The 26,147-nt window shown below is 56.2% G+C and overlaps 1 protein-coding gene across 1 annotated transcript; it reads right to left on the reverse strand.

Moving 5' to 3' along the window:
• Positions 1-14,622, reverse strand: PTGIR (prostaglandin I2 receptor). Its single transcript, XM_044435536.1, has 2 exons — positions 13,725-14,622; positions 1-875 (listed from the first exon to the last, which is right to left on the reverse strand). The coding sequence occupies exons 1-2, from the start codon at positions 14,592-14,594 to the stop codon at positions 624-626; spliced, it is 1,122 nt and encodes a 373-aa protein (XP_044291471.1). The 5' UTR covers positions 14,595-14,622; the 3' UTR covers positions 1-623.
• Positions 14,623-26,147: the final 11,525 nt, after the last annotated feature.

Genomic DNA, 26,147 nt, shown 5'->3' on the forward strand with positions numbered 1-26,147 from the left:
TGTCTGATATAAATTCAACCTTTATTTCTGCCACTTCAAAGATTCACAGTACCTTTTCTTGATCAATGGGACCCTGTGTGCCATCATCACTGATGCCAAAAGCGTGAGCTGGCCAAGGCCCAGCCTTTCCGGCAGTTTCACAAATGAGAGAGTGCAGGGGATAAAGGCCTGCTTAACATGCAGGCCAACCCTCTGTCTCTCTCACACCCTGTTCCTTTCTACATCCTCTTCCTCTCCCCCAGCTTGGCAGCTGACCAAGGATCCGGCTTAAGTTTGGTCTCCCATCCCTTTATCAGGAGGATTTTCCCTTTAGGGGAGCTGAGGGCGAGACCCCAGGCCAAGCCTTCTATGGGGGAAAAAACCTGCTGGAGCCGATACTGTCGAAGCAGAGGAACAGCCCTCCCAAGCCGCTAGTCCTCAAGAAACACACACTAGCTTACATCAACATTGCATCAAGCGACACCTTTCTTCCCATTGATCCTTACTGAAAAGTTGAGGCCCCCTCCTTTCTGTTCCTCCTCTTCCTGAGGGTCTCCCCATGCCACGACAGGGAACCCCCTGCCAAAACCCGGCCCGGCCAGAGCGGGACGGTCATGGCTTGGAGCGTCAGGCAGCACCTGCTGTCAGCAGACGGAGTGGTCTTGCGGAGTGACGCCGTCTTGCTTCCCGAACGTGGTGGGCGTCTTTTGGGTCCTGGGCCACCAGGGCCACCAGCGGCAATAGCAGAAAAAGTTCCGCAGGCCACGGAAGACGGTGTTGCGGAAGATGATGAAGAGCCAGGGGTCCACAATGGGGTTGAAGGCGCTGAGGCGGAAGGCGAGCATGTCCTGGTCCTCCCGGTGGTCCGGCCGGAGGCCCCCGATGTAGGCCCGAATCTGTGCAAGAGGGAAGGCAAGGCGGTCTGGAGCAGGGTGCCCTCGGCCACGCACCCAGCCACCCCCCAGTGGAGGGCAAGCCCCATGCGCCCCCCCCTTTCTGGCAAGCAGCTTATCCGCCTTTGGGGGCGCCCACAGGGAAGGCTGCCCCCGAGGAGCGTCTCAGGAAGACGGTGCAGGACCAGGTCGGACGGCTGGAGCAGAGCAGGGCAGGGTGAGACGCAGCCGTGCCCACCCATAGCCAATGCAGATTCCCAGGATTCCTGTTTCTTGGTTCAGAAACGGCTCATTCCCAGGATTTCTGGGTTCCCCAACTGCAGCTTAACAGCACCAAGCTTTGCCCCCTTCCAGGAGCCGATTTCATCGAAACCTCCCCAACTCCCTGCTTGGAGTTCAGGCCAACGCACAAGATCGCTCTGCACCGCCTCCTCCCCGGTGTTTCCTCCTCACAACAACCCTGCGAGGGAGGTCCGGCGAGAGAGCGGCTGGCACCAGGCTGTCCAGCCAAATGGGGAAGCTCCTGGACTGAGTCCCACACGGGGGCCCTTTCCATCGGCACCGGCGGGTCAGGTCTGTCTGTTCTGTCTTAACTGACCTTCTGCGGCAAGAAAGGGGCAGAAGCCGCACGGGGGAAACCGGGCAGCGCTGTGTGTGGAAGAGAATGACCCAGGTGCCCTAAAAGCCACATTTCAAAACTGCCACAGCAGCGCTCCCAGAAAACAGTTCTGTGGGAAAAGCCCAGAGGGCTCTGCACGGGGAAAGGTCCATGCCGGGGTCTCAGCATCATAGTCCGAATGGAGGCCACAATTCGTGGTCTGACTAAGCCCGGAGAGGAGATGGCTTTTCCGCCCGGGAGGCAGACCAGGGCTGGATGGGGCAACGCTTTGAACATGCCGGGCAGAGCGTTTCCCAGCCACCGGGTCTTCGGGATAAAAGTGGCTGGTGCTGGTGGTGGAGGAACCTTTTCTGGCCTAGTTCAGGGGTAAAGTAAACAGCAGAGAGAGAAAGGCAGATCCACGTGATGTGCCAAGCCACAGCAGCTTGGGGCACGTGGCAGTGCCCGCCGGTATGAACTGAGCCTCACGGCCCCGTGCAGATTTGCCCATGGGGGGGGGGGGTTTCCTGCTCTAACCACTAGACATGCTGGCTTGCATTTCCTTCGGTCTCTGAGAAATGCAGCTTGGGGCAGATTTTGATGATGTGCACTTTTATTTGAATGCAGTTGAGGAGTCGATTGGAAGGCCAAGGATTGGGTACAATTTCGGCCTATGCTCCGGAGGAAGGCAGGGCTGACGTTAAGGGGTGGGGCCCAAATATGGAGATACTGGCATAGTTTAGCTTCCAACTCTTACCTCCCACATCGAAACCTTAGAGGAATAATTTCGGCCTTTCAGAAAGTGAAGAACTGTCTCATAAAAGCCAGGAGCCTATCAAAGGCTGGGAAAAGGCCAGAGCAGTGTTGCATAGTGGTTAGAGCATTGGGCAATACCTGAGAGATCCAGGTTCTTGTCCCCAATTGGCCGTAATGCCCACTGGGTGACTTTGGACCAGTCAAGGATCTTACTCTAACCTACCTAACAGGGTTGTTCTTATAAGGAGCAAATGAGGAAAACTTGCTTTGGGTGCCTTGCAAAAGGAAGGAAGGGAGGGAGGGTGGTGCTGGCGCTGGTGCTGGTGATGATAGATTAGGACAGTGGAGGCGAATGTGTTTAGAATAGGCAGAGATGATGAGCTGCACAGAAAAACCTTCTCAAGGAAGGCCTTTTCAAAATCGCCCTCTTTTCAATGGAACTTTCACCCTATATTAGGGTTAGGGGTGTGCGCCAGGGTAGGGTTAGGGTTAGGAAAACGAGGTGTCCTGGCAGGGTTTTGATGGCTGGAATGTGTTTAGAATGGGCAGATATGATGAGCTGCGCAGAAAAAGCTACTCAAGGAAGGGCTTTTCAAAATCGCCCTCTTTTCAATGGAACTCTACCCCTATATTAGGGTTAGGGGAGTGCACCAGGGTAGGGTTCAGCCAGTGGTGGCAAACCTATGGCACGCGTGCCACAGCGGGCACACAGAGCCCTCTCTGTCGGCATGCAAGCCAAGTTGCCCCAGCATCGCCCCAACAGCTGAGCATCGGATAACAGCGCACATAGGGGCCATGTGCATGCTCAGAACGGAATAGCGGCGCCAGGCAATGACGTCATGAGCCATGACTCCTTAGCCGCGACTCGTCCGAGCTTTCGCATGGGCGGTCAGTGCGCTGCCAGGGATTTATATATATTTGCCTGGACTGGCTGTGAGTTGTTTTTTCTAAACTAAAATCTCAGTTTTCAGGTTTTAGTGTCGTGTTGGCACTTTGCAATAAATAAGTGGGTTTTGGGTTGCAGTTTGGGCACTCGGTCTCTAAAAGGTTCACCATCACTGGACTAGGAGGTTGGTACTGTGAAGGAGATATAGCTATTTAGGGAGCTGTTCAGGCCCAATCTGTGAGCCCAGGCGGGCTGGGTTTCAACTTTTGCTGCTCCAGATTTCAACCCTGGGTCTGCGGTTCAGCCCCTCTGGATTACATGGTTATGCTGCCAGAATATAAGTTCACAAGCTAATGAAGATGTTTTGCTCACCAGGGGAGTTCTCCTTGGGGCTGCCAACTTTTCAATTGGCTGCTGTCACTGTGCCTTTACGGGCAGCTCAACCCACCCAGCTCCCCAGGGCAGATTAGCTCCTCTTGCACCCTGTGATGTTCACACGCACACACAGGAAATCGCAGGCCCTTCCGCTGGTGCGATCGGAAGCGATCCTGCCATAGGTTTATTGCCGGGGACTTAATAAGATTCCTCAGTCGTTTGAAACAGCATATTACTCTGACAGCCCGAATTCGGTGCTGCGGCTTCCAGTCCGGGCAAAACAGAGCCTGCACTTCGCTTCAGAGGCACGTGCTCCAGGAATCGGTCTCTCCAGGGCAGGGAGTCAGACCAGAGGATGCTCAGACTCGTGCCTTCACTGACTGCGTTGGCTTGGCAGGTGAGCCCCCACCGCGCTGAGGACAGCTCCCCCCATGTGCCCTGTGGCACTTCCGGGCGGCTGTCGTCCGTTTCCTGCTGCCATGTGGTACCCACTCATTTTCTGCTGCCGTGACTCGGTGCTGTGGAGAGCAGCGGGGCCGTGTCCCCCTGGGCGCCCAGGAAAATGTGCCTCCTCTGCCCTTTTGGCCCAGCACAGGGGAGAGACAGTCCTCTGAGAGCAGGGCTAGGGAATGGGACACCCCCACCACCTGTCCAACGGGACATCCCCATGGGGGTGGGGGCACATTCTGACTTGACAAACCGCCGGGATGCTCTCTGCATCGTGTCCTGCAGGTGATCCAGCCTTGAAGGGAAACGCACCAGCGCTTCGTGGACCGAAGCGCCACTTCTCTTATTTCTAATATTTATTATTACTGCTTATTTTTATTTCTATGCAAGAGCCTCGGCTATTGGGCAGGCATGAAATAATAACCTGCTGAATTTACTATATCTCTGAGTTGTTTGAAGCAGTTAAAGTCCTACAACCAGTAAACTCCTATTTGTATAAATATGGCCTGACTGCTCATATTAGTGCTTGCATTTGAAACTAAAAGTTAACTTCCCTTCCTGTGCTTTCTTCTTCCCCTCTCAGGAAGCCTGATATTGCTGGGTCTCATGATAGGAATGTTTTTTCCTTCCTCTTCCTTCTCCAATTTCTTGTCATCGTTACTGGGTTGTAAATAAATGATGCCTGAGATCCAAAGCAGCATCCTCGTTCCGCGTGCTTCCCCGTGGAAAGCTAATTGCCCACAGCCGAGCTGCCCCGCTTATGTCCATCGCTGGACGACGGAAGACGGGACTCGCAAGCTACCGTCACTGTAAACTGAGTGCGACCACATTCTTGGAACAATTTATGCTCCAGTTTATATAACCCACCCAGAGTCTCGATAAATTTAATCCAGCACTGCTTCCTCTCTCGCTCTGGCATTGCTATGAAGTTAGGTGGGAGCAAAGGGTCAGGGAAATGCAGAGTTACCTAATTTGGCACTTTTGAATCACCGAGCAACCCTGAACTCAGTTATCCTCCAAAATTCCGATTTTCCAAATGTTGCAATGGGTCTTTCCAACCAAAGCCTAAAAGATTGCATGTCAGGGAAAATAAGATTTAAAATGCACTAAATTAGGAACATCGCTTGCAAAACGTGGGTACATGAGACGCAGATGCGTAGAAAAACTGCTTGTAGTAGGAGAAACGCACACCAAAATACTTCTGAATTTTCAAGCAAACATGTAAAGGAAAAAACTGGTCTGAATTTAAGAGTGGAAAAACAAATGGAGAGAAACTGAAGTTGACACGCCTAACGATCGTTTAGCCTTTTTGGAAAAGGAGCCAACAGAAAAATAACAGCTCTTGTTTTGTCCTTGTAACCAAGAGGCACATGAGTGGCAGCCCCACAAAAAACCTGGGCTCCCAAATGGAATTTTTTTAAGTGCATGGGCATCTCTGCTCCCTGAGGTTTTTGGAGAGCCGACTACAACTCCCATCATCTTTGTGCAACATAGTCCATGCCACAGAATGATGGGGATTGTAGTCCAAGCATCTGGAAGCTGCCAAGTTGAAAAAAGCTTCTTTAAAAGAAATCAGTGATTCTAGAATAAGACATACCCAAACAAGGGTCCCCAGTCTTTTTGGACTTCTGGATATGTTTGGGAATTTGAGAACGGCCAGAAACCACCGGAAAGCAACTCCCACAGAAACGTGGCTGGTTGCATAATGGAAGCCATGGGAGCCTGGCTCGTGCAAAGTGCGTATGCGAAGCTTTGCTTTCCACTGCAGCAGAATCAGATGCAACCCACACCCATTCCGAACACGTGTGCCCCTCCTGGAATTTCTCTAGCGCAAAACAATTAAAAGATGAAGCTTCATGCTGCCAGCAGCTCCTGCTGCACACTTTTGTTTTCTATAATTGTGCACAATGCACGCCGCTTCACATCAGAATAAACCCTCTACTGCTCAGCTCCAGCCACCGCCCCTCAAATTGCCCCATGTGATCCGCTCAGATGGGACAGATGTCTGAAACTAACCAAGTGCATGCAAAGAGAGCCTTTCTCACAACCGGCTTAAATGCACACACAGACTCATTTGAACATTAGCAGTGTTTCAGCGTTCAAAACAGACGGGGTCAGCCCAAGATAATTTGCTGCCAAATACCGCCCTGGCTTGACTACCGAATTCAAGGTGCACAGGACCCAAAGCCAGCTGGCAGAAAATTTCAAAGCTCCACTCTCCTTCCGTGGCAGCAAAAATACAGTAGCAAAACCTGGGGAATATTTAGACAGAGAAAAGCCAAGGACTACACCTATCCCAGGACTCCCCTTCCCCCAGTATTCTTCCAGAAAAACCCGGGCTCAGGACGAGGGGAAGGCAGCTGAAAGAATCGGCCGGTCTCACACCTCCAGTTCACCAGCAGGTCTCTGCAGCTGATGTGCCTCCGGCCGTGTGTGACGGGCAGACTCCGGACGCCACACGGAGGGGATGCTCTGGTTATTACCGTCTGGGCTTTCTCCTGGCCTGTTCAGTTCTGCTGGCTAATTGCTCTGATTTGTCATTGTCCCCATTTAGCTGCCGTGCAGCGCGATGCTGCTGTTTGCAAGGGAGCCGTTCTGCTCTAGGGCGATGCATTTCCATGTGCATCACCCATGTGTGTATTGAAAGCATCTGGGTGCACACCTGCCACACCATGTGGGCTGTCATGTAATGTGGAACTCCAGAACAACAAATATGAATGCCATATCCCGGGTTTGCCCTGTGCCCTTGGAAAACATGCATCTTTTCACACTGAGGACTAGTCACTCACCCCTCCCTGTTTTGATGGCCTGGTGGAGTTTTTCTTATGGATTTAGCCCCCCGGCCGAGGGACTTCCCTGTGGCAGAGGTGTGGGAACAGGACATCTCCGTAGTGCCGCCTGCACTCGGAAGCAAGTCCTTTCTCTCTCTGACGTACTTCTGTTCTTGTATGAATGATTTTATATTGTTGTTAAACATAGATTATATTGTTTTTATACCGTATTATACTGCCTTACGCAAGCAGCTGAGAGATGTTAGGGCATCAAAGACTAGGCTAATAGTTTCAATAAATAAATATTGCTAATTGGTCAATATATAATAGATAACCAAGCAAAGAATCATAGAAGAGTAGAGTTGGAAGAGGTCAAGGTGGCCCTCAGGTCCACCCCCTGCTGTTGCAGGACACCCTGGTACACCTTCCCACTCAGGGGGCTGCCCAGGTTTACCCTGGATGTCTCCAGCGTGGGAGGTCCCACCAGCTCTCCAGGCTACTAATTCCACTGTCATGTTGCTCTGACAGGACGGAAACTTTTCTGTTTCCTGGCAGTTCTCATCGATCTGCATCAGCTGTGATGTCATCCACAAAGTTCGGGGAAATTAACTTACCGAGAACCAGAAGGTGGGACTGCAGTGTGATCTTAGTGATTTTACTGTGCAAAAAAGCAAATTGATACTGAAAATATACCTGGATATACGTCTTTCCTCTTCCCAAGCAGAATGGGACAAATTAGAAGCAGTATTTTAGCAGCAAGGAGAGCTTTGGAAAAAGGGCTGCTTTGAGAAACGGGGGCAGTGTGAATCTGTTTTACATTGCCCAAGAAATTAAAGAAAAAGCAATGACCAGATGAAAACTCTGAACAACAAACTGATCCAAAGCACCAGGCACAGTGCCAGGTTGAATTAAGAGTCAATTTGTTTTTTTGGAATATCAGCGAAGAGCAGAAATGAGACTCCCTTTGGAGAACTTGCTCCCACAGACTCCGGTTTCATATGATGTAAGGGAAGAGTTGCAGAAAAAGATGCAAACAAACAAACTGCCAGACATAATCTAAGGATGGCATTTTTGCACGTTATCTCAGAATCTAAACCTGAACAGTTCTTGGAAGCGGCTGTGCACATCTTTCCCTTCCACCTTCCCACTGAACTCCCAAGATGCCGACTCTGTAAATCCACTCAATTAAATTCCGTCCTGCCCACCTTGGCCCTTAATCCTCTCCGGTCAGGGGTGGAGGGACTGGCTATGGACCCTCGGCGGAAAGGGGAAACCCTGGTGCTACCATGCTCAGAGGTCCCCTTGTGCTTGCCATCCTGTGCTCTGCCACGCAGAGGCATCAAAGACGGGACACGGGGCTCGTCTCCTGTTGCGAAGGAGGTTCTCCCCGCCCCCCGGGTTCCTTAAGGTTCCTCCGGGGCTCCCAAAGCCCAGCTGCCTCGCCAGTCCCACACAGGTCTTCCAGCCGCCTGGCAAATGCCACAGTCGCCAGTGGGCAGGATCCGCTCCTCCTCAGCCTGCGCTGCTTCTCCCCTCCACGCATACACCCTCCGCATCACCTGTTTCAATATTGCCTTTTCCAGCCAGCTGGCTTATCGCCGTGGGCCGTCTCCGTTGCCACAGCGGGACAAAACAATCCTTCAGCGCACGGCCGCGAGCCGGATGCCCCATCCCGGTGCCCGCCTGGAGCTGCCGGCATACGCCAGGGCTAGGTGCAAGCCCCCAGACTTAATTACAAAAGGGCTGGGTGGGGAAAGCAGGGAAGTCTTGCTTCCCCTCTCGGTGGGCTCGCTTTGGAATGCCATGCATGCCGTGTGTTCAGCACGTTCACAGCCAGTTTCTTCTCTCCGTTTTCCAAAATTGGGCCCCATCACTGCAAAACAGTGCTGGGGCTCATCCTTTTCCCAGAGTAAGTTCTCGGGACCTCCAGAGCTGTAGGTGGATGTGGGAGGGTAACAGTTCTTATTCTAGAACCAAGCGATCCAGTTTTTAAGAGCAAGCCCTGGACAGAGGAGAGACTTGCTTATATTTCTGGCCACCAGCCATGGGAATGCGCCACATGCAGCCCTCGGAATGCACAACAAAACAGCCCAGCTAGTCCCGCTCGCTCGCAAGACCCCTCAGAGCAGCATGGACTGGTTGAGCTGGAAGGGGCCGGGGTCGCTCAGGTCCAGCCCCACAGCTGCGTCTTGCATGCCTCCAGTGTGGGAGAGCCCACCACCTCCCCAGGCCATGGGGCCCTTTGCAGTAATGCTCTAAGCCAGGAAGGTCCTCCGGATGTTCAGCCAGAATCGGGCTTTCTGCGACCTGAGTGGGGGATTTCATGTCCTGCACTCTGGGGTGATCCAGAGATCCTGGCCTTCGTCTCTGTGCCAACCTTTAAATACTTGAAGAGCGCAATCTCCATCAGCATCTGTGGAATTACTGATCTCAGAGGCCTGAAGATGTCCTTGGCCCAAGGACCCCTCGGGCTTCGACGGCACCTGCGTGAGGAGGGCTGCCTGCGGAACCACCACCGCCTTTCTGCACTGCTGGATCTCTGTGCGTGGCCAGCTGCACCCACCCACAACGGCCGGTGCCGGGGAAGGCAGGGAAGGAGAGTGTCCGATGCCCGGAGGAGGCCTCTTTGAAGCAAACCCCCTTAATGGCCTGAAATGCCACGGAGGCATCGGTAGCCTGTGGCGTGAAGCGGAGCGGCATTGCGTGTGGGCCAGGAGCCCCCCTCGCAAACTGGGGAAGCAGGCGGCTGCAGAAGGGCAGCTGCTCAGAGGAGACGCAGGCCAGCTTCCTTATTTACGTAAGCTCAGCAAGAGACCTGCAGACACACCTTCTGGATCTGCCTAACCCTGACCCTAAAACCTGTGCCAGGGTGCAGAACCCAGCTGGGATGCCGAGGGAAAGCAGATGGCTGGTGCCCTGTCCCATAACCCCGCTCGGCTCTCTGACAAGCAAGAGGAGGCAGGCTGAGCGTAATTCCTGTCGGCTCATGCACAAAAAGCGTATCCGGGAAGCAGCGCGTATGCCCAGCTGTGGCCCAGGATGCGTCGGTCCAGGGAAAAGCCGCGGGTCCCATTGGCCGCGGGCGGGTGCGACTCCTGCTGGGGGGAGCCACCCACTCCCGGTGGGCAGCCCTCAGCCGGGCAGTCGGTTGTGTTGCGCTGGCTGCGGCCCCCTCAACATCTCCAGCCAGGCGCAGGGCAGCGCGAAGCAGAGCGCCTGCGACGAAGGGCTCCTGAACGCCAGAACCGGCTTCGAGGGCCCGAGCTGATGGGCAGGCACAGGCCTTGCAGATTCACTCCAGGCTACCCCAAGGTTTCTGAGGGTGACGGGTGGTATAGTCCAACCCCTCCGAAGGCCCCCAGATGAGGGGAGACTGAACTGCAGGGGCCAGGCAGCAAAAAGGTGGGCCGACTAAGGAGAAGCTGGGCGTCACTTGCCCACCGCATCCTTTCTTCCCCCAGACAGACCCCCGGCGCTATTAACAACAGAGCGAAAGGGGTCCAGCAGCCAGTGGGGCCCCTGAGCCAGGATACCAGGCGGGAGCTAAGGAGCCGCTCCCCCGGCCCGCTCTCTACACCCTGGAGCTGGTCGCTCCCTCAGGAGGCGACTGGCCAGCTGGGGATTTGCGCTTAATCCCGCTCAATTAAACTCCTCATTGCCAGTTTCATGGATGCTACCCAGGTTGTTGCAACATCCGGGGCTCCTTCCTTTCAGGGAAAGATGCAGGCTGGAGAAAAGGAATCCATCTCTTTTGTCACGGTACAGGCCAGCATCTTCCCAAGAAGCAGGAAGTTCCAGAGAGATCAAAGGGCTCCTTCAACCAGCGCACAGATAAAAAATGGACTGCCCTTCCTGGGAGGCAGCGATGGCCACCACATGTGAATGGCTTTAAATGGGGCTTGGACAAATTCCTGGTGGATAAAGCTACTAGTCCTCATGACCACATGAGGGGCTGTAGGACATGAGGGGGGCTGTGGCACTTCTGTCCTGCTTGTGGGCTTCCATTTGGCCATCGTAAGGAGAGAATGTGGGTCTTGGCCTGATCCGGCACAGCTTTACTGGGATCCCCCGGTGCAGAAATGCATAGTGAGAAAAGCCCCATCTCCTTGCATTCAGAGTGACAGGCTTGCTCCTAAAAGCTTGGAGCCGGGCCAATTTTGGCCTGTTTTATTGATGTGCACTCCACCTTTCTTCCAGGAAGGGATGGCACTCAGCGTGGCTGGAAGAATGACACCAAGGAGAGTCGGGGAATTGATGCAATTGAGCTGCATTTAAGAAGGAAGTCTTAAATGCAAAGCTCAAAGAAGCAAGCTGGAAGTTGGCAGATCACCCCCCAGACACCAGGGACTGCCATTCTCCTGCTCGGCTGTGCAGGTGCTGAGCTCCCAGGCTGCCTGGCCCTTGTGGCAGGAACGGTCCACTGTGGCTGTGCCGGGAAATTCACAGGTCTGGTGTTCTTAAGGCTGCCTTTTTGCCCCCCCCCCCCCGGCCCCACATACCCTTTAAACAGCCCCTGCACTTTTTACAGCAATCTGACTGGCATGGAAAGGTAAGGCTCTCCCCAGCAAACATCTCCAGGCCGGAAAAAATGTTGGGGATGATGGGAACTGTAGTCAACGTAGCTGGAGGGTGACAAGTTGGGGAAAGCCGTGCTCCATTCTGCAGGTCACGTTCCTGCTTGGGGCATGGGAGACGGGTCGTTCGAGTGCCTTAGGAAGATCATGTGGGCCTCGTGTCCCATGGAGAAGCACCGTGGGACACAGAACGGGGGGAGCAGGGTCAGAGCCCCCTCTCCCTTGGGCCATGGAGCTCGTGGGCTGAGCACAAGCCGGGCCACTCTCCTTCCATCTATCCTACCTTGCAGGGCTGTCGTGAGGGTATGGGGTGGGGTAGCCCCCTTCACCCATGCATGCCTTCCAGAGCTTCTTGGGGAGTGGGGGGATGCAAGGGGGAGGGAGGAGGGGAACCTTGGGATATCCCTTTGAGAAACTTGGGACAGAGAAACTTTCCTGAGTCTCCGAGTCTCCGCAAACGTTTTCTTTCTTATCAGCTTTGCTCTGGTTAATGATTATCTCCATGTTGTGAAAAGTTTCCCCTTTACCTTTCAGGGTGCAGCTAAAGGCGTGGGAGCAGGCCTTCTTCTATTCAGTTGGCAACCCTGCAATTGCTTAATCCACCAAACCGAGCAAAGTGACCCAACCTTCCTCTTTTGTGGGCTTTCATGCCTGCAGGGACTGGATTCCCCAGTACCAAGAGAAGAGAAGAGAAGAGAAGAGAAGAGAAGAGAAGAGAAGAGAAGAGAAGAGAAGAGAAGAGAAGCAGCAGATGGGGGGGGGGCAAGGTGCTCGCTTGATGCCAGAGTCAGAGGGGGAAAGCACAGCGGGGGCAAAAGGTGAAATAGGAAAGCAAGAGACGACCGAGGCTCCGACAGCAGCGGCTTAAGAACATTGCTCTCCGCTTCTGTAAAGTGATGTGTTTTGATCCTGATCGTGTCCCTGGTATGATTGAGAAGGCTTGTCTCGGCATAGGGTTGCCAACTTTTTCACTGGCTCCTGCTCCCCTGCTTTTAGCAGCAGCTCTATTGGCAAAGGTGAGCCTCGCTTTCCACATTTCAAGCTGTCCTGAAAGACGCAAGCACAGACCAGGAGAATCCTGCTCAGAAAATCTGGCATTTCTGTCCGGGACTCATAATAGACTCTTTTCATTTTTTGTTTACATAAACAGCAAAAAACAGAGCGACAGAAGAGGAAGCAAAGACGGAGAAGGGTTGTAAAAGAGGAAAGTGATCCTCAAACAGCAGTTTTATCTGCTGGGCTGAAGACGCACATAATTCTTGTACAGGGTTTGCATGACTCGCCTCCCCAGTTTGGTCTCATTTGCCCCTCAAAAGATGGCTTCCAGCTCCCTCCAACCTACCAGCAGACAGACCCCTCCCAATAGACGGGGCGTATGGTCCTTTTGCCTTCTAGTCAACCAGCCTCCCCGAACCCAGCACAGTTAGCGGGGAATGATGGGAGCTGTAGTTCAACAAACACTGGGAAAGCTGCATCTGAGTTTCCCTGCCAGTGGGCCGAACAAACGAGTGGTTCATCCAGGCAGGCAGAATTCACTGCGAACTGGCCAGAAGCCTCCGGCCACCAGGCAGTGAAAACGCTGAAGTGCTCCATCGAAGAAACAACCCCACCGCTCCCAGCAAGGCGCCTGCCTGTGAGGGGAGCGCAGTGCGGCGCCCGGTGAGGAGATGCTCCAGGGACCACACGGCCCTGCTGCTTTGAAAGGAGTCTGGCCAGTCGAGAGGGCCGGGCCGGGCTTCCCAGCCAAGACTGCTTGCCCGGCAGCGACCGGGCAGATGTGTGCGGTGCAGCTCACACAAGTGCGGCCGGCTAGCTCTGCCCCCTGCCCTGCCAGGCAGAGGGAAACGTCCCGAACCTGCACCACTGCGGGCATTGCATGGCCATGGCGGACGGCTCTCCCCCCGCACCCCTGCCTCCTTCCTGGGCTTCTCCCCACACACGCTTCCATTGCAGGGGGGGGGGGCGGATCGCCACGATCTCGGGCGACTTTCGCACTCGGCGGGAGCTTTTCCGAAGCCTCCGTCCGCAACAGGCTCCCTGGCCACGGTGGGGCTGCCTTCCGCGGCTCCTCTCATGCAGACGGGAGTAAGGGAGGCCGGCACGTCCGTCGCTTGTGGCGGTGGGGCGTGGGGGCCACGTGCCACTCGGCCCCACGCGAGGCAGCAGCTGTGCCCACCCAGCCGGGGAGCTGCTTCGCACGGCGGGCCTCCCCGAAGCAGCCCCCTCCCGCCTCGCAAGCAGGCCGGACCACAGGCACGACACCCCGGGTGCAGCTACCTGGGGTCCCTCCAGTGCGACAGAGGGGCATCCCGACCCCCAACCCTCACTGCTCTGCCCCCGCTGCACGGCTTCTCGCCAGCGGACCTCACGCTGGCCCCCCCGTGCTGCCCCCAGGGGACTCCGCGGCCCCTGCCCACGCCCCTTCCAGGCCCGAGCCGGACTTACGCTGAGGGGCAACGAGCAGATGACGAAGATGGCGGTCATGAGGGCCAGCAGGATCAGGTGGTCCACCTCCTCCTTGCCGCGGCCGAACCAGCTCTTGCGCCGGCGCAGCTGGGCCATGTTGGCGGAGCCGCGCCGGCGAGCCTTCTGCTTGTGGTACATCTGGCACAGGCTGACGATGACCAGCCCGTTGCAGAGGAAGATGGCCAGGATGAGCAGGGCCATGAGCGTGGCGTAGGCCAGCGAGAAGGCGGCGGCGCCCGAGCGCTGCTCCGCGGGGCCGATGTCCATCTCCACGAAGCACCACGTGCCCGGGCAGTACTGCTTGAACCTGCCCACGCCCAGGAAGGGCAGCAGGCAGAAGAGGGCGCTGGCGGTGAAGATGGTGGGCAGCGAGAGCTTGACCCAGCGGCGGACGCTGTGCTGTGAGTAGAAGTAGGGGCAGCTGAGGGCCAGGCAGCGCTCCACGGCCATGGCGCCCAGGATCAGCAGGGCCGCCAGGCTGAAGTACATCATGGAGAAGGCGAAGAGGTCGCACAGCCAGTGCCGCCCGCCCGCCATGCCCACCAGGGTGGCGTTGCGCGAGTAGGCCACGAAGACCACGGGGCTGACCACGCAGGTGCCCAGCAGGTCGGTGATGGCCAGGCCGGTCACCAGGATGCAGAAGGACGAGGACTTGGTCCGCAGCTCCTTGCGGTGGATGCCCAGGATGGCCAGCGCCAGCAGGTTGCCCACCACGCCGGCCGCGAACATGAAGGCGCTCATGCTCGGGTTGCCGTCCCTGCGCAGCTGCGTGATGGTGGCGCAGTTGTTCTGCGGGGTTCCCTGGAGGGCAGCCAGCGAGCTGGGGCTCACGGGGCTCAGGGTGGGCATTGGCGGCGGCGGGCTCCGCGGGGCTCGGCTAGGGAGGCGGGGGGGGGGGCGTCAGAAGGACCGGCGCGGCCGCTCGCAGCCAGCCGGGAGGCGCTCCGGAGATTTCAGCGAGGAGGAGGAGGAGGAAGTTGGGCGGCCCGGGTCTCCACCCGCCCGTTCCCAGCTGACATCGGGGAGCCGCCTCTCGCGCTGAGGACGAGGCTGCGCCCCCTGTCACGAGCCCTGCGTCTGATCCCAGGGGTCGAGGAAAGGAACACTGAGGGCTAGCAGCTTGGAGCAGGTCCTGAAAGTCCGTTCGCTGCCGGGTGGCGCTGGGAGGGAGTCGCGCCCGCCGGTTCAAGCGCAGCGAAGGCGCAGCCCCTCCGGGTGCCCGGGCTCTCTTCCCAAGCCGAAGCAAGCCATGGAGCCCTCGGCCGGGGGTTCGCCCGGGGCGCAGCGTCTTCTGCGGGGCAGGAGCCGGGGCTTGCCAGCGGCGGCAAGGCGGGGCCGAGCCGAGCCCCCCCGGGGGCCTGCCCCGTCCGGTCCCCTGCGGCTTCCGCCAACGGCCCCGTCCGCCTCCGCGCGGAGCGCCTGTCTGTGCGTGCGGCTGCTGCGCTGCGCGGGCGCGCATCTGAGCCCTCGGAGCGGGCGGGAAGCCGCCTCGGCTCGGCTCCGGCGGGGCGGGAGGGCCGGGGTGGGGTGGGGCTTAGCCAGCCCGCCCCAGGCCCCCCCCCCCCCCCCGCGCCGCGCCGCGCCGCGCCGCGATCGCCAGCCGGGCGAAGCCGGGGAGCCTCCCGCGGCCCCGGCGCTCCTCGGGCGGCCTTCGGCGGAGCCCCGCGCGCCCTGCCCAGCGCCGAGCGCAGCTCTCGCCCCGACGGACCGGAGCCCGTCCCCCGAGCCGCGGGCTGGAGGGCGCAGGGGCCCGGGCCGGTTCCGGGGAGGACGCGTGGCCGGCCGCCCTTCGCAGGTGCCCCGGTGCTTTTCTGGGCTGGGGGGTCGTGCGGGGCGCGGGGGGGGGGGGGGCGCTGACCCGGGCGGTCAGGCTGCGGTTAATCCCACCTGGAAGGGTGTGCTGCCCCAGATTTAAAGGGGGCAGCTCTAATTGTATGGGGGAGGGGGAAGATGCCTGCATTTGGGTGCAGTTCCCACCCCCCGGGCCTGGAAACGTGAGGATGGGGTAAAAAGAACCGAGTTGAATAAGCATCATTGGATAGCTTGGTTTCTTTGGGGCTCGTCCCCCAAGTGGCCCCCCCACCTGAAGGAAGGACGTTTGGAGGGTGGTTCCAGGAGACGGGGACTTTCCAGTTGTGGCTCCCCATCTGCAGAACTCCCCCCCCCCCCCCAGGACGCTCATCTAACACCAGCTTGTTTCTTCCTCCCTCCTGAGCTTTTTAGAAACTTGGCTTTTCGTTTCCACCTGTCGCTGTGCTTTGAGTCCTGCCTTGAGCTGCTTGCCCCGTGGTTTATTCTTTTAACTCATTGCATTGAGACTTAGTCTTTGAACTGTGTATACTCTGCCCAGGGAACACCTGGGCATCAGGCCATTAAGAATAACAACTAAAATAGCTTAAATAGCAGATAAACACCAAGCTAAAGCTGGCATTGTGATGGAAGGGTTAGAGTGCAGGATTGCAAACCAGGAGGCCTGGGTTCTAGTCCCCATGAGGCCCGGAAGCTCATCGGGTGACTTTGGGCCTGTCACAGACTCTCAGAATAACCTACCCCACAAGGTTGTTGTCAGGATGCAATGGAGAAGAGAAGGAGGCTGTGGCAGATGACCAAGGAGGAAATGGGAAAGTGGCAACAACCAAAATGAAGAAACCCCACCCACCCCAGCTGGCCTCTTTGCACGGTCCCCCTTCCATCTCCACCAGGACAGGCCGACAGGGATGTCCTGAGACATTTTATTTATTTATTTAAAACATTAGAACATTTCTATGCTGCCCCATGGTAACAAAGCCTCGGGACGGCTCACATTTTGCAGCCTGAGGTTAAGTGCGCCATCGTGGAAGCCCACCTTGATGCGTACGCCCTTCCCAGGCGTTTTCTAGTGGAACCAATAAAAAGAGGAAAGGTCCTATTCCCAGCGGCAGGAAAACGTGGTTTCCACTGAGCGAACGAGCAGCAGTCGACTTCGAGCCATTCACGAGGGCATGTGACCTTCGGAGAAAAGGGCGCAGCTGGTGATGGCAAGAGCAAGAGCAGTGGGGGGGGGTGCTGCTGCCCCCGGCAATTGCCCCCTGAGCCGTTTGCCTTGCTTGGTCTCACGTCAGAGCCAGCCATGTTTTCTGGGGGGGCAAATATCCCTCCAGCCGGTCCAGAATCCCCAGGAGAGAAATGCTCTGCATCTGACCAGGGAAAGAGGAATACAGCGAGAAGAACAGCACCCTTTGAATTCCTGCCTGTCCTAATCTGCCTGCCTTTCCACTCAAGGACGTTGCCAAGTCTCAAACCCTGGAGAGGCGTTCTGGGCGGCTGCAGTGCAGCGAGTCTGCCAAAAGGGGCCCCTCGTCGCCCCCTGCTGGGCGGCCTGTGCAGCAGCACCCAAGGGCGGCCTTCCACGGGAAGGGGCATCTGGGCATGGCGGCTCGTCCAAGTGGACCCCTCCAACCGCTCCCCAGCAGGAGGCCCTGCACAGTGCTCGCCTTTCTCCCCTGAATGGCATCGGCGTGTGCATAGAAAGAAAAGAGGACGAAGACGCGGGGACCAGGTAGCGTTTGGCAAGTGCTTCAGAACCCCATAAATCCCACGGACGAGCGTCATAAAAGCCTTACCTGGGAGAGGCTCAAGATCGCAGCTCAAAGCAGTTCTGGTTTCCTCTGGGTGGCCGGGCATTGCGGGCAGGGCCTGTGCCCAGGGTCGGCTTGGCTGGGCACATGCCAGGGGCCCCAGCCCAGTCAGACCCCCGACCAGCCTCCCCGCTCTGCAGTGGGCCTCCCCCTCCTCCCTTCTCCAAGGCCAGCTCCTGGTGCATGGCCTCTGGGAGGCAGGGGTGGAAGAGGCCGCAGCCAGCTTGACCCTCAGCTTTGTGGGGGTCCTGATGGGGGGGAGGAAGAGGAGGAGCAACTGATGAGCACGCTGGCAAGAAGGGGGAGAAGCATGGGGGGTGCCTAAGCAGTCCGGGGATGCGCTTCCGCCAAGGGAAGGCTGCTCCTGAGGGGCCCGTCGGCTGTGGGCCCCTGCCTTGGAGGCCGGCACCGCCATCCCCAGATGCTGGGGAAGGGTCTGGCCAAGGACTGGCTTTGGCGGAGGGCACCGGCTGGCCACTGCGGGATGAGAGGGACCCTTCGCTGCGTCCAGCTGCCCCCCCCCCCACTCTCCCACATGTCCCTCTGGCTTGGGCCTTGTGCTGGAGATAACTAAATTAGGTTTTAATTGGCTTGTCCTTTCAAGGTATTTAACTTCCAGCTGATAAGTTTGTTTTGCCAGAGCTGGGGAAAATCATTAGACAGCATGAAAACGGACTCGACTCGAGCTTTCGGGTCAGGAGGGTGTCACAATGCCTCGTCTCGGGGGCCAGTCGCCACGTTTGTCATCTGTTTCCCAGCAACCCTGCGGGGCGGGCTGCTTACAGAAGGCCTGCCTGCAGCCAGGGCTCTCTTGCCCTCAGACAACCGCCCTCATGCCTGTTGCGGATAAATAAATGGGGAACAAGAGCACCTCTGAGCATGGGTAGATCTGACAGTTGCATCTAATTCTGCCTTCCCCAACTGGGCGCCCTCCAGACTACCAGTCGTGCACCAGGTTCGAAAAGGTGTATGGTTTCTTTCTGGACTCAGAGTTGTTTATATTGTTGCTTATGGTGGTGGTTGTTTTGTTACATGGTTTTTAAGTGTACAAACACAGGATCAGAGACAGAGAATAACAAATGCCCCCAGCAGGCTGCCTCCCGTATCCTCTGGGCCCTCATGGCCCTCGCTCCAACCCTCCTCCTCCCGCTCCCCATGGCGGGCAGCAATAAATGCCCGGCCACGGCTGCTGCTGATGGATTTTCCCGGCCTGGCCAGCAGGATGCTAAGGGGCGAAGTCTGCTAGCTCCGCGCTTCCGTCAGAACCGGTCTGGCGCTCCCCCTTAACATATTAGGAAGCCTAGCGGAGGTTTACGGGAAGGCTGGGCATCGCTGGCGCAGCGGCCGAGGGGCCTGTGAAGCTTCTTCCTTGCAGTGCTTGGACAGCTCCCCATGGCTCCCGATCCAAACACGCGGTGCGCTCCCCCTTCCTCGCCCGCAGCAGCCCTCCTCCTGGGCACGTGGCACGGTGAAATACGGCCGCACTGTCTCTCCAGCGTTCCCCAGCTCCTCCAGCCCCATGAGGCTCGGCCTGCGGGCAGAGGGCCCCCTGCGTCCGTCCGTGCCCTCCTTCCTCTGGAAACGCAGTGCCAGCACTGCCCGTCGTCGTCTTGATTTGACCCTCAGAGCAGGGCTCCCCAATTTCTTTGCACCCACGGACACAGCCAGGGCGCTGAGAAACTGCCGTTGGCACCACCGGGAAATGTCTAAGCTCAGGGCTGCCCGTTTGGGTCTCTCCGTTGACTCTCGGGATCGAAGGCTGCCTCTTATTCAGCAAAAATAAGAGTTTCGCGTCCCCCCGACATGGCGATGTCGCTTTCAGCTCACGGCAGATGGTACAATAGCCGCTTCTTTGTCACAGATGCTTTGGCAGTTGCGTTCTCTTGCTGGAAGGCCTTTTGCAGATGTGCTTTTTCAAATTATTTGCCTGCTTCCTGGAAATTAAGAAATGGTCGATCTAAATGGATTCTTGATGGCCTTTTGGTATGCAACCAATGAGGGTGGTACCCATTTTCTGAATCTGATTCCAACTTCAAATGGATCCTTGTTTGGATATTAGGGCCACTTTTGCTGCTGCTTGTGTATAATTGCCGGAAGGTTCTGCGCATTTCACACAACAGTGTAGGCATGTTGAAACCATCATAAAGAATTATTTGTTTTTCGGCACCAGGCCAAGACCTTTTTATTCAAACGATATTTTAATAATTGTTGATTTTATTTATTGATTTTAAAATATTGAGCCAGGATGAATCCAGATTTTATATGTACTTATCTGTACGATTGTTTATTTATGATGTTGGAAGCTGTCCCGAGGCTTACGCGAATGGGACGGCATACCAAAATTCCAAACAAACAAACAAATAAAATTAAGATGTTGGCTCCCTGCAGACACCATATTCCAGTGGAGGGACCCTTGTGGGTGACCTCTGGAGTATGAAGAGCGACCTGCTTGGCAGGCTGGGCCTTGGGCTTCTTCTGAGGCCGACGCGGCCCGCGAGCCAGTGTGGCCCAGCAGACAAAACTGTCGCGCTTGTGCCAGTGCCAGCAAGGCAGCGGCTCCAGGCTGGAGTTCACTCTGGACTTTCAGGGCGCTCTCCATGGTGAGGAGCCCCGTCCCGGAAATCCATCTGGCTCCTTAAACCTTCACACAAGAATCCGGAGCAGGTGTGCCAAGCACGGAAGGCGGCTTCAGAGTTGCAAAGGTGATAACGTGGCTTCTGCCACACGCGCGATCTCATGCTTTGAGGCCAGAACACTGCAAACCGAAAAACTAGATAGTTGGCTGGAAAACGTTCCAGTTGATGCATCAAAGACTTTCTTGTGATTTCAAAAGTGGCCCTTGCTTTGACCCCCCCTGAAATGGCTCTGCCCCTTCTGGACATTCAAACCTGGACTGCCTCTCCGTGCGCTTAAAATCCCGGTGCAAACCTGCGATGCTCCTTGCAGGCTTAAGGGGGTGCAAGACTAAATGGGGAGTGGGCGAACGTAACGCTGCACGGAAGTTTCCCTCTCAGTCTCAGACCTGCATGCTAGATCTGTGCTTTGGCAACACGGCCCTCGAGGGTGGCCCTGGGCCCCCTCTTGCAAAGGACTGTCCTCTGCTGGAAAGTGCCCTCTTTGTAGTGTAGTTCTGTCCAAAGCTGTTGAGAGATGAAGCACTATTGAAAATGCGGTCCAGCCACAAATAGCACTTGGACTGAAAAGGCAGGTCATCAAATTGCTTTCCCCATTATGGCCAGATTACTGGATTTCTATTAAAATTGCAATTCAATTAATTGCCAGCAGACTTCTTCAGTGGCTGCCCTGAGCCGTGGAACAGTCTGCTGAGAGAAATGCATCTGATTTCCCACACTCCCAATTTTAAGAGGGAGTTAAAAATGTATCTCTCCTGACAGGCCTTCCCAGATTAGTTCTCCTGTCAGTTTTATTTTAAATGTTGTGTTTGTCGATTTTAATCACTGCTGGTTTTTATTCCATGTAAAACTGCCCAGCAGCTATGGGAATAGGGCAGTATATAAATATTAAAATAAACAAGAGCAAAGCTTCCAGGACACTGGTCTATCTCAACACCACCACTGGCAAACTGTGTGCAGTTGGTCTCCTCTGTTTTGGTGAGTTGTTTCTTCCTTTTTTGGCAAGTTATTGGTGGCCAGAAAGATGCCTCCTTGCACTAACCATCGACAAGCTCCAGGCAGCTCTGTGAACTTTTCTTCCACGCTGCTTTTTCTGGTAAGAGGCGGAAAACCGTGCAAGAGCAGACAGAAGGTCTGGAGCATGGCAAGCTCTTTGTGGCAGGTAGTCATTTCCTGGGCCAAACGGGAGATTTCTCATCTGACTGCTCCACCTTCCCTAGGTGAGAAATGGTTCTGCTGGGGCCGTACCGGTGCTCAGGGCGCTATGTTTCGGAGCAGGTATTCGCAGGAACTCGGTTTCCACAAGATTAAGCAAGACTTGCCAAGGCCAGCAACAGGCCATGGATTAGGCGAGGCTATAGCTGCATCTCAGCGGCTTTACATGGCGTGACCAAGCCATGGGCACCGGCGACGGAGGCTTAAACAAGCCACAGGGGGAAGTTCTGTTATGGCTCGGTGAACTATGGTTGAGCGGCAAAGCAGCTGTGGTTCCACCCTGGGGGCGTTGAGGAGGGGGCTGCACCTCATTTACCCACAAGATACTCCATCGAGTGCTTGCCCAGCCGATCGGGTGCAGCCAGGGATCCGTTCGGAGAAGATGCTGGACTATTCTGAGCTCGCCGTCCATATTAGAAGTGCACGTTTGCTATCATGCTTGACCCAAAGCCCAGGGGAGGACGCTGTCGGAATGTTTCTTTTGGACCCCGGTATCCCCTTGCTGGTAAATCACGAGCTGAAGAGAACGGTTCTCTGCGCAGACGTTGCGGAATGAGTCAAAGCCGCTGGATTCCTGGCTCCAACGCGCCCAGTCACACCACCAAGGTCAGGACTCTTCTGGCTTTCCACGGCTGGAGGCACCAGGGGAATCTGTCTGCCACATCTGGAGGGAGGCAAGCTGGGAAAGATGCAGGACAAGATGCAGCTGCACCTCCTCTAGCGATGGCGTTCGGCTCGTACCTACACGCTTCATCTGGCCTCCGCCCGGTCGCTGGCCGTGGAGGAACTCTGGGGGAAAGCGGCGGAAGAAAAACCTTGGGCAAGTCCCTTGTCAGCGCCTCAAGGAGACTCCAGGGGCTCTGCACCGAGCGGCGCAATGAAAGAGAGTTGCAGGCCCACCCATCTGGCCAGGTGGCGTTCGGCTGGGACCCAGCGTCCATCTCTCCCCTTCCCTCTGCCGGAGCCTCTTTACCGGTGGCGAGAATGAATTGCCAGGAGCCGCAGGGAAGGCTGGATCGCCTTGAACCCCGGTGTTTTTATGTGTGAGACCACCCAGGCCGCCTGCAGTTGCTTACGACGGCAGGTGACTGGGTAGTGGTCTCCACCGCCAACTACAAGCTTTTGAACATATGCAGAGTATTTTACAGATTCTGAGTCACATGGGCCCAGCCGCTGGGCAGCCGATGATGAAAGAAGGGGAGCGCAGTCAGAAGAAGGTGAGGGGTCTGCAGGGGGGCTCCAGACAGTGGCGTTTGCTTGCCGGAGACTAGCACAACCTTCACCCAGACACAAGGATTTGGCGATTGCAATGCTGTTAACCCGCCAGCCCGGCCAATTCTTACGCCTTGTTCCCAGTGGCTGCGCACTGGGGCAGCATTTTCAGCAAGCGATCCGCTCCGACCCCAAGATCCCGCTCTTGCTCCATCAAGGCGAGCTCCGGTCCCACCGGCCGATGCTTGACGTTGGAATCTTTTGCCTGACACGCCTAATTCTGCACTGGCTTGTGCTGAACGGCATTTGCCATTTTGGTGGCTGTTCTCCCAGCTTGGAGAGACCCCTCTGGCGCACCCACAACCTCCTTTCGCTTTAACCACCCTAAATAGTTTGGTGTCCGCAGGAAACGTGGCTCACTCCTAATTGCAGGTTATTCTCGATCACTTGTGAATAATCTGGAAAGCTTGTGCACGGAGCCCGGGGGGACCCCACGGGTCATTTCCCTCCATACGAATTCCCGAACGGCTCCCTCCGAAAGAACAGTCATTGGAGCAAGCAGCAAGGGAAGACAGCTTGGTTGAAAATGAATCAAATGTTACCACTGTAATTAAAGTAAATAAGAGGCTGACTCTGATCATTCTGATCATAAATTTAATAACCATGATAAGGTAAAGGTTGCAAATTGCAGAGGCTAGAATAGCTATCAGTAAGTCAGTGTACAAGCTAAACTCAATTAACCAGAAGAGGTTTTCAATTTAAATTAAACCGATTCATTTGCATCCCCTCCCAGCTGGCTGGAGCGAGAAAGTCCACTGGGAATGGTTCGGAGAAGCCGCCGATTGGGTTCGTGCCGGGAGTCTTCTCCGAGGTCAGAATCAGAAAGGCAGACGTGGGCCTCCCCTTGCCAAATTTCGCTGAATGGGGCAGCTCACAGCTTCCGTCCAGACCAGCCTGAATATCGGAAATGGGGCATGGCCACCTGGGGTGCCATCGAGGGCTGATGGAGGCTGCCTGGCCAGCCACTGGGACAGCGGGAGTCCCCTCGGGGGCCTTGGAGAAACCTCTCCTGATGGCGGCAGGGACTCTGCCTTGGAGCGTTCCCCCCTCAGCCGGTGCGGTTCTTCCCAGGCCATCTCTGGGACTGGCGCTGAGCGGGTGGTCCAGGGGCCGGGAGGGAGGCACATTCGGCTGCCTAAGCCTTTTCGGGGAAGGTGTAGGGCCAGGGCTTGCTTCCAGGCCCTGCCTGACCTTCATCAGCTGCCTGAAACCTCCTGGATTATGCAGGACACAGGCGACCGCATTAGGCTGCAGCCTGGCTGCTTAGAGTGGCCGTGTGTCCCATGTTCCAGAGGGGACTCCTCTGTTTCAAGGTTGCCTCTTGAAATGCAAGAGGAGCACAAGGGTAAGGATCACCCCCACGCCTCCCTTCCCCACAAAACACATAGATGGCTGCTTTGGGTCCTCTTCAGGGTTTAGCCCCTGCTCGTGAGGAGGAGGGGCTGAGGAATGGGGCTCCTCTTATCCCAGTGGAGGCCTAGCCTTCCCCAGTTACACTTGTGACTTTGGAGCCGCAGCTGGTGCAGAAAGAAACGTGCCAACTGAACCCAAAGCCCTCTTGCTCTGAGTCCTGGGTCTGAAAGCTGGTTTTTACCAAATGACTTTGGTTCAAGTGAAATTAGTTATTGATTTAACCTGGGACAAAACCCCTTGATTTTCACGGCATGCCCAACTGCCTCCCCGCTTTGCACCGTACAGCGAGCTGTTACCAAGCGATAACGAAGCTGCAGAGGATAATAAATGCACCACCAGGCAAAATAAAGATTTTCGTTTAGTGGAAATCTCACCATGCCAAATACGGCCTGTACCATCTCCGAGAGAACGCGGATACCAGGAACAAAATGACACCGGTGCTCCTAACATTGCTAGGAGCGCAAGAAACACTCTGCGTGCAAGTCCTGGTGGCAGGCCAGCCGTCCAAGAGGGGGAGAGCCGTTCAGGAGACGGACGCAAAACGGGGGGGGGGGGGGCAAGGGGGTCTGCCGGCAAAGCCGGAGCGAACCAATGTGCTTTATCCAGCTGCTGAAATGCGGAAATGGGAGACGCGGGGCCGTGCTCAGGTAGACGGGCGTCCTGGTCACCCAGAGGCAGGCCTCCTTGTCACGGAGGACGGCTGCGGTCCCTGCCGAGCACCGGTCCCGCCTGTGGGGAAGTCGCACACTGCCCAGGCGCCGGTCCGGTTCGCATGTGGTGTGACTCGGTGCCATGCGCAGGAAGAGCACTCTCGCCACCCCTCGCAGCTCATCGCTTCCAACTGCCGTGATTCAGCCGAATTCTTTCCCAGTCCCCCACAGGTGCTGGCAAGCGCCGTTTCGTGCCCCTTGCGGTCAGTGGAGCCACAGTGGGTAAATTTCAAGAGTGGCCCCAGGCCCCAGAGGAGCCAGCTAAGCAGAGTTGGCAAGCAGTGACTCAGTGTTACTCCTGAGCAATCCATTCCCAAAGCATCGGCCGAGTCATCCTGGGACAGCCCGAAGCTCTGCGAACACGATACTGGGGAAAACGGCGGAGAAGAACAGAAAAGGGGAAAACAGCCTCTTCCCCCAGAATTGGTACCTCATGGGACTGTTAATGACTTTCTGGGGTAAGGATTGCCAAGAAATGATGCTTTTCTTGGCACTGGAGGGGGGTTGACATGAATCAGACGGAAGAGCGTGGGAGAACCGTGAGGGAAGGGGAGTGGCCGCCGAGTGCGCGGCAGAGAGCGGCAGGCCTGGCCCCGCTCCAGCACAGGAGCGGGATCACGTGCGGGGGGGGGGCAGCTCAGCTCATTCTGCCCCCGGGCAACGGCTGTGCGCCAGGGCTTCCTTGCTGGAGGGCCCCCCCGCGGACCCCCCTGCCCCGGGCCCTCGCGATCTGTGCACCCAGATTATGCACAATAGGGAGGAGCCCCGGAGCATGCGCAGACTGCAATCTGCCCGTTGCTGAGTAAGAAGCAAAACAGCCATATAGTCGAGCGCAGTGACGGTGAACCTTTGAGGGACCAAGTGCCCAAACTGCAACCCAAAACCCACTTATTTATTGCAAACTGCCAATGCTACAATAAAAGCTGCAACTTGAGGTTTTAATTTAGAAAAAACACCTCACAGCCAGTCCAAGTGTGTGTGTGTGTGTGTGTGTGTGTGTGTGTGTATGAAAAACCTTGGCAGCACAATCACCGGCTATGCGAAAGCTCAGACAAGTCGCAGGCTAATGAGTCGTGAAACATGACGTCATCGGCTGGCGCCACTACTCCTTTCGGAGCATGCGCATGGCCCCTATGTGCGCTGTTATCCGAGGCTCAGTGGCTGGGGGAATGCTGGGGCGACTGGGCTCACATGCCGACAGAAGGGGGTCTGCGTGCCCACTGGGGCATGTGTGCCATAGCTTTGCCACCACTGGCTGAACCCTAACCTGGTGCACACCCTTGACCCTAATAAGAGGCTAAAACAACATTCAAAGTGGCGATTTTGAAAAAGCCTTCCTTGAGTAGCTTTTTCTGCACTGCTCATCATCTCTGCCCATTCTAAACATATTCCAACCATCAAAACCCTGCCAGGACACCTCGTTTTCCTAACCCTAACCCTACACTGGTGCACACCCCCAACCCTAATATAGGGCTGAAATAGCATTGGAAATAGGGCAATATTGAAAAACCCTCCTTGAGTAGCTTTTTCTGCGCAGCTCAT

Source organism: Varanus komodoensis, unplaced genomic scaffold, assembly GCF_004798865.1.
Source record: "Varanus komodoensis strain SLA01 unplaced genomic scaffold, ASM479886v1 scaffold29_3, whole genome shotgun sequence".
Classification (NCBI taxonomy): Eukaryota; Metazoa; Chordata; class Lepidosauria; order Squamata; family Varanidae; genus Varanus; species Varanus komodoensis.